This window comes from Microtus ochrogaster, chromosome 15 (assembly GCF_000317375.1).
Source record: "Microtus ochrogaster isolate Prairie Vole_2 chromosome 15, MicOch1.0, whole genome shotgun sequence".
Lineage (NCBI taxonomy): Eukaryota > Metazoa > Chordata > Mammalia > Rodentia > Cricetidae > Microtus > Microtus ochrogaster.
Window position 1 is genome coordinate 13000372 of NC_022017.1, and position 8810 is coordinate 13009181.

General features: G+C 39.8%; 1 protein-coding gene across 1 annotated transcript in view; it reads right to left on the bottom strand.

The window, feature by feature from the left end:
* The window catches only part of Tnrc6b (trinucleotide repeat containing 6B), a 62917-nt gene that overhangs the window by 10255 nt on the left and 43852 nt on the right, over positions 1-8810 (bottom strand). Inside the window, exons 15-16 of the mRNA XM_026782684.1 lie at positions 4715-4852; positions 880-1056 (exon numbers count right to left, since the gene is read on the bottom strand). Coding sequence (XP_026638485.1) covers positions 880-1056; positions 4715-4852 — 315 coding nt within the window. The remainder of the gene's footprint in view (positions 1-879; positions 1057-4714; positions 4853-8810) is intronic.

Here is an 8810-nt window from a genome sequence, read left to right on the forward strand (position 1 = left end):
TCCATATATGATTTTTACAGCTACTAGAGGAATTACAATCTTAAAGGAAAGTAAGAACACGTGATAATGAAGTGAGGCCAAGAACTGGGAGAAAAATCTGGGCTTGAGACCAGTGACCTTTCCCATTTTTCTTAATAGGTACTGGCCAAAATAAACATAATAAAATGAAATATAAGTGATCACTGCTTCACAGACGGTTCAGGAATAGTTGTAAATAATTTAACTGATTGTGAGAAAACCTAGACTATATATGGAAGCTTATCATGTTTGTATTGACCCACTTAAGCTATACTTAAAGATATGTGATATTATTAACAAACTGGTATTCCCCTAATTGTGTTGAGAAGAGTAATATGTATTGTATATGAAGAGGCGGCATTATTTTATCTCACTCTAATAAAATGTAATTATATACATTTATGTCTGCATTACATAAGGATAGAAGGACAATTATTAATTTGTGCTTTTGTTTTATTAAACTACAATGAAAACAGAATATAAAGACAAAAGGAAAGAGGAAGGAAGAGAGAGACACAAATCTTACTGAACTCATCACCATGTACCTGGGGCATATTAATGACATATCTGACTAATAAATCTATCAATCAATTCAACGCATACTTTAAAATAGGTTATGTTATATGGCATCCGACATACAGAACAAATGCCAAGTCCCAGCTTCAAGGCCACTTACTATCACTAACTACGCATTTCTTGAAGATCTTTTATTTTCCCACGGCACATATTTCAGGGTGTATGCCTTGCCTTTATCAGACAATGAAGCATGGGGCTTCCTCGGTAAAGCAAGCTACACAAGCTTGTTCAGAACCTAAATTCAACAGAAGTACTATTCTAGAAAAAGCATTTTATGAACAATACCTGGAGGCCAACTGGCATTGCTGGATTTACTTCCGATTTTATTAGTCGGTGGAGATTTGGCAGGTAACCAGCTATCACCAGCAGGACCCGTATGGCCACCCAGCGTGTCACCTGGGATTATATCAAACTGGTTGTATGGTGACCCTCCTCGGGTCTTACCAGGGGCCACTATAGCGCCTGAGAAAAGAGAGAAATAACTGTTTAAGAAAGAGCTCTAGGGGGCTGGAGAGATGGCTCAGAGGTTAAGAACACTGGCTGTTCTTCAGAGGGTCCAGGTTTGATTCCCAGAACACACAGTGCAGCTTGCAACTGTCTGTAACTCCAATTCCAGGGACTCTAACACACTCCTATGACCTCTGTGGGGAATAGGCATGCACACAGTGCACAGACATAAAAGCAGACCAAACATCCACACACATAAAATAATAAAAAGATCTCTAATAAACCTAATAAACCGAACTTTTCTAGCCTCCCCCACCCTCCTTGTTTGTTTTGTTTTTCAGACAGGGTTTCTCTGTGTAGCCTTGGCTGTCCTGGAACTCATTTTGTAGACCATGCTGACATCGAACTCACAGAGATTTGCCAGGCTCTGTCTCCTGACAGCTGGGATTAAAGGTGTGCACCACCATGGCCTGGCTCAAAGACAGGTTTTTAAAGCTTATAGAATAAAGACTTTGGGCTGCTACTACTAGCAGTATGACCATATGCTCACTTCTCTGAGTCTCTCCATTTTTTAACTAAATCCACAGGAGTCTTCTCATTCTACAACAGTCCTTTCAATCTGGAAACCCCAGATGTTATATGTCAGAGAATCATACACACTATGAAACACAGTATCTACATGGCTGCTACACTAACTGCTCAAAAGTACCAAATGGGAAAAACTGGACAACTTTAGCACCTTGGAGAGTATGAAGTGATCTTTTTATTAATGCTTTCTACCTCTGCTCTTAAGGGCTGGTTAAGCTTGGGTTATCTGGAATCTGCAATATTCAGAGTCCATTGGAGAAAAAGGCATCTGCAATTGCTTTAAATTCCAAGGCAGTGAGGTGGAATTCCTGCCCAAGGTCTTTGCCAACACACCAGCAATGAACTCTACATTTCTAAGCCCAGGGCCGCCTCACATACAGAGAACAGCAAATCCTTTGTCCCTGTATTCCCAGAGATATTCTTGGGGCTTTGTTAGTGCTTCCTTTAAGCATTTTTATGCAGGAAAAGTTGAGAGTTTAAATTCACTAAGTTAACAACAATAAATTTTTACTTCAAAAAAAATTTAGGAGCATACGGGATATTATTTCCTTATTTCCCACACATAGTCTGTCACTCATCTGACATAGTCTTGGAGTGGTGGTCATGAGCACATAAAATGATTTGCAGGATAATGTATTAAAATGCTTGGATAAATATCCAATAAAGCAATCTGTTTGGTTTGGAATGAAAGGAGTATGATTAAAATTGTCTCCATTTTCTGCTAAGAGGACATTTACCTTTCTAAGGACAATGACACTAATCTGGTTCAGAGGCACAGCACAGTGAGGTAGTGGAAAATGAAAGGAACAATTATCTTGGGGATTGCTAAGACATGGGGAAAACATTATCTATATTAGCTGATGAGGAGAGAGGACACTGTAACTCTGAGTTCTCCTCTCACATGCCATTTTACATTTATTACCCAGACCTGGTAAATCACTGGCCTAAGGGAGCTGTGAAAGTGCTCAGAGCTACAGGACTAGGGTTGCTCAGTCCATAAAACAGATTTTAAAATTTCAGTAAATTATTCTTGATTTTGATCCTACTTAGCAGGGTAGGAGACCTGGGTGGCTCCTTCCCCAGTCTCTGGATGGGATTACTAAAGAGGTTTTATAATGGGCTTAATAAAGAGGATTTATAATGGGAACCTGGAAGGCTGCAGGCTGAATGAGTTGACTGGGTTAAGCCTGCCAGGGCTCTGCCACAAGAACGACCAGATACTTATTTATATTGACTCTCATAAAGACAACTCTGAGTCCAAGAAAAATATTGACAAATTAAACAATTCATTGAAGGCCGAAAAAAGATCCAGACCTCTTATCTTTCTTCTAGGGAAATAGAAAACCCTTAAAGAAAATTATGGACAGGCAATGCTAATCCACAATCAAAATACAATGTCAATGCTGTCCTGGCGGGACACTAATTCATAAAGAACAAGAGGATCTGGAAAAAGTCCAATCGTTATGAATTCTCTTCTACTAGTTATCTTTTGGAGTTTAGGGACATTTTCTTTTTCTGAGACAGGGTTTCACTATGTGTCCTAGTATAGCCTTGAACTATGTAGATCAAGCTAGTCTTTAATTTACGCATACAACTATACCAAGTTAGAGCAGGAGTTTGAGAGAAGCATGGACTACAAATTCTTAGCAAGATCTTGTCTCAGAAAACCAAACCAACCAACCAACCAAAACCTCATCAAGAGGATTCTGTTCTCTCACCCACTTTAATGGATTTTAATCTTATGGATGCCCAAATTCGTAAATATTATCTCAATCCCATGACAAGTGGGACATTATGCTTAATCTCCCTCTGACAGATTGTAATAAACCTTGGAAAAATAACAAGAGATTCATTAACAAAAGCTAAAGATCTGTACTTCAAAAAATTACCAAAGGAAGGCTAGAGAGATGGCTCAGTAGTTAAGAGCACTGGCTGCTCTTCTATAGGACATCGTTTTGATTCCCAGCATCCATATGGTAGCTTACAGCCAGCCCCTCCCCCAAGACAGGGTTTCTCTATGTAATCTTGGCTGTCTTGGAACCCATTCTGTAGACCAGGCTGGCCTCAAAATCACAGAAAACCACCGGCCTCTGCCTTCTGAGTGCTAGAATTAAAGGCAAGTGCCATCACAGCCTGAAGACTTACAACCATCTTAACTCCAGTCCCCAGCAATCCAATGCCCTCTCTTGGTCTCTGAGGTCACTGCATACATGTGGTGCATAGAAATACATGCAGCCAAAATATACATATACAAGACCTTAAAAAAGGGTTGGAGAGATGGCTCAGTGATTAAGAGCCCTGGTTGTTCTTCCAGAAGACCTGGGCTTAATTCCCAGTACCCACACGGCGCTCACAACTGCCTATTAATTCCAGTGCTGGGGAATCCAGCATCCATGGCAAAAGACCAATGTGCACAAAATAAAAATAAGTTTAAAAAATTGTTTTTTTTTTTTTAAATAAATCACAGCTGGGTGGTGGTGGTACCTCCCAGCACTTGGGAGGCAGAAGCAGGATTACCGTGAATTTGAGGCCAGCATGGTCTACAAAGTGAGTTCCAGGATAGTCAGGCTGTCACACAGAGAAAGCCTGTCTTGGAAAAAAACCAAAACCAAAACAAAAACAAAAACCAAACAAACAAACAAACAAAAAGGCAGCAGGACTTGTATGAGTTTAAGACCAGAATGGCCTACAAGAAAGACATTGCAATTATTCATTTATTTAACTAAAGAATTCTTTTTGAAACAAGGTCTTATATAATCTTATATAAGTCAGCCTGGTACTTGCTTGTCTAGAACTCACAGAGATCCACCTGGTTCTGCCTCCTGAGTGATGGGATTACATACTAAAGCTCCCTGAGATACTGCCTTAAAGTATGGTTGGACATATCTTCAATGTCAACACTGTGAAGGCTGAGGTATACAGATTTCTGGGAGTTTTAGGTCAGCCTGGGATACAAAGACCCAGTCTTAAAAAAAAAAACACAAACATACACATATGAAGCCAACAAAACATGCAGGATACTTGGTCAAGGACTGAGTAACATCAGAAGATTCTGCTAGCAACATGGGGTTGCTTGCTTTCTCACCGTTTTTGTGCATGGTGGCTTCTTGTGTGGCCACAGAAGGCAGCCCTTCCATCATGGAGGTCCACTGTTTGAAGCGAGACTCAGTCCCAGCCTCCTTGCCACCAACCATGCCATAGTCCATGCCGCCAGAGCTGAAGCCTGGAAAGAGATCACAGTTATGTCTATATGTTTCTTGAGCCACAAATCGAGTGCCCAAAGCCAGGGGGTGGTGGTGCACACCTTTAATCCCAGCACTTGGGAGGCAGAGGCAGGTGGATCTCTGAGTTGGAGGCTAGCCTAGCCGACAGAGTGAATTCTTCAGTCCTGCTTGATAAGAACTCTGCTGTCTCGTTTTCATTGTATGAAAATGGGTGTCACTGTTATATCATTAGGTACCTAATGTGCCTACCTACACCCGCATTTTTACGGAGCAAACAAACATTTGTTCCTGACAGCTGGCCAGATTTAACCACTCTCCAGTCATATCTGATACCAACATGGAAGAGCAACTTGTCTTAAGCTTAAGGTTGCCAGGGGAGGAGAGGAGCTGCACAATCTAGGGTTTAGGAAACTGGTGCAAGGTCTGACTCAAGACTTCAGGTATGCTTAGAGAATGGCAAGAAGCCCAATGCAGTGTGTTCTGGTCTGCCAAGCAGCTGGAGTCTCTTAATTTCTTCCTCTAAAACAGAAAAGAATTTTGGGAGAAAGGGGGGAAAGAGAAGAGGAAGAAAAGGAGGAGGAAGAAGAAGGAAGACGATGATGACGGAAAAGGAGGAAGAAGAAAAAGAGGAGAGAGTATGCCCCAGAAAGAGAGACACAGAGAGAGAGCATATGCACTAGAGCACTGTTTTAGAACAAAACTGGACGGATGCAGGCAGATCTCTGTGAGTTCAAGGACAGTCTGATCTATGTAACAAGTTCCAGGACCCAATTTCAAACAAACAATCCACAACCAACAAAACAAAAATAACAAAAAACCAGAAAAATAGTATGAAGGATTCTAAGAAACATTACTCTTGTTACCCTTTCATCCTGAAGTATTTTGTATATTATTTGATGTATTCAGCCTTAGAAAAACCTGAAACATTTGTTATTATTTTTTGGTTTGTTCTTTATGTAGTTCTGGAATTCCCTATGTAGACCAGGCAGACATTAAAGGCATGTACCACCATGCCAGCATTTTGCTATCTTACCTTCGGTACTTTTTTTTTTGGGGGGGGGGGTCAGGTCTAGAAATAGGGCCATCCTGGAACTTGCTTTGTAGACCAGGCTGGCCTCAAACTCACAGAGATCCACCTGCCTCTGCCTCCTGAATGCTGGAATTAAAGGCATGTGCTACCACTGCCTGGCTGATACTTAATATTTTAGCAAAAACTCAAACCCTATATTATGTTTTAAAGACATATTTTTTTAGCAAAATCTTACTGTTGTAGGCTTAGTACATTACTTAGAACAGGTAGGCACCCAAACATATAGATAACATGCCAACATTTGTGGCACCAAGGCAGAATCAAGTTCAAGGCCAGTTAGTTATAGAAAAGTTCCAGGTTAAGTAGCAGGCTTGTCATAAAACACATTCATTATTTAAAAAACAGAAATAAGGCCGGGCGATGGTGGTGCACGCCTTTAATCCGAGCACTCGGGAGGCAGAGGCAAGTGGGGTTCGAGACCAGCCTGGTCTACAGAGCTAGTTCCAGGACAGGCTCCAAAGCCACAGAGAAACCCTGTCTCAAAAAACCAAAAAAAAAAAAAAAAAACAGAAATAGGTCAGGTGTGGTAGTGCAGACTTTTAATCCCAGCTAGTTCCAGGACAGGCTCCAAAGCCACAGAGAAACCCTGTCTCAAAAAACCAAAAAAAAAAAAAAAACAGAAATAGGTCAGGTGTGGTAGTGCAGACTTTTAATCCCACATGTAAGACTGCACTCTACTACTAAGCTACATACTCAACACTACTGTACTTTTTGACAAGGAGGTATTAGAATAAGTTCAGCACCACAGACTACTCTAGCCTGGACTTCACACAAGACACTGCACTTTCCCATTACACAGAGACTGGACAACAAATGATACAGCTAGTTTTCCAAGGATTTGATCATTATCTCAATTTTCTCAGGGTCCCCTAAAGATACTGTTGCCCCCAAGACAGCAGGAAGTAATTTTAAGAATATGACACCCACATTCTCAAGAGGTGAGATGGGTAGTTTTTGGTTATTCAGTGGGATATGAATGTTTATCATCATTTAGGGGGGTTGGTTGCAAATTGTTGCTGGTCATATTAAGGGGGAAAACTAAGCAAGGGAGGCTAGATTCAAGGATCTCTGTCTGAAAAGAAAAAGGGGGATATAGGAATGATAAGATAAAAGGGTAGATTACTGAATCTACTTTTAAACTAAAAAAAGAACCATTAATCTCAAATATTTTACATCAGTATGAATTTTTGTATATTGTTACAAATTTAAAGGTTATTTTTGTTAGAACATACTATACATGTGTTTCTACTCTTATTTAAGGTACTATACCTATGCAGTGTATTTAAAAATGTAATAAGTAGTTCTAGTCCTTGAAAATTATTATTACAAACTATTTAGGCTAATTAAGAAATGCAGGTTAGTAGTTAGTCATTTATAACAAACTTGTAGCCATATTAGGTATGTTTTCAAGGCTAAAAATATTTTAGATAGGTGGTCTTCAAACACTTCAGAGATCAACAGAATATGGCATTCATTTAAGATGTTTTAATAACAAGGTTTTTCATGATAGTGAGATAGATATGTTTCTGGCAGCAACAATCTACTTCAATAAATAAATAAATAGGAGGGGGGTGATGGGTATCAAAGAACCTTCATATGGAATTTGTTTTCAGTGTGGCAAAGCTAGCCACTGGGCAAGAAACTGTCCTTGCTTTGACTGCTGACAGTATGCTGTACAAACTGGACAAGCAGGACACAAAAGAAGGTGACTGCTGAGCTTTCTGCAAAGACAAGGTAGGATAGTCCTTTAAAACTGCTTCACAGAAAAGTCTGTCAGATATTCTAGGCCTATAGGTCAAAGACAGATGCCCCAATGTTGTAGAGGAACCTTGAGCGAGTGTCCAGGCAGCCAGCTGCTTCTGTCATTTCTATAGATTTGGAAGTTGCTTGCTCTTCATTTCCTGTTTATTCTGGTAGCATTATATCCTTCTTCAGCCTCTGATGGAGTTGAAGAATAGTTATAGTTTTACAGTTTTCCTTGTTACCAAGTTCAGAAAAGGAACTTATGTAAGAGATGTAAAGTTTATAAGAAACATAAAAGTTTAAGTTGCTTATCTAAGAAGATATTTTAAGGTCTAAAAAAAAATATTGGGGCTAGAGAGATGGCTCAGTGGTTAAGAGCACTGGCTGCTCTTCCAGAGGTGTCCTGAGTTCAATTCCTAGCAACCATATGGTGGCTCACAACCATCTGTAATGAGATCTGGTGCCCTCTTCTGGCATGCAGGCATACATGGAGGCAGAATGTTGTATACATAATAAACAAACAAACAAATAAATATATTTTTAGGATGGTAATACAAGTTATGATAGAAAGTGGCATAGATACAAAACTTTGGACTCACTAAGATAGGACAAATAATACAGGACTTTCTCTGAATTTGCAAAATAGATATGAACTAGACGTTGTGAGTACAATTCTTACCTGATAATTATCCTGATTGTATACAGTTTTACTGTTCAAGTTAAAACCTTTCTTTTTTATAATTGTCATAATACCTGACAATTGTTCTCACTGTATATAGTTTTACTATGTTTGAGCTAATACCTTTCCTTTTTGCTTAGACAAAAATGGGGGAAATGCTAAAGGATAATCTTTTTGTACACTGTGACTATGCCTGTGTCTTTGCCAAGGCACCTTCTGATTGGTTTACTACAGAGCGGAATGGTCAACAGCTAGGCAGGAGAGGATAGGTGGAACTTCCACAGAAAGAGAGGAAGAGGAGAAGAAATGTAGGTATGTGGAGAGCCACTAAGATATGGAGCAAGTCAGACATATGATACAGAGGAAAGGTAATTGAGCCATGAAGCAAAATGTAGATTATTAAAAGCAGGTTAAGGGGCTGGAGAGATGGCTCAGAGGTTAAGAG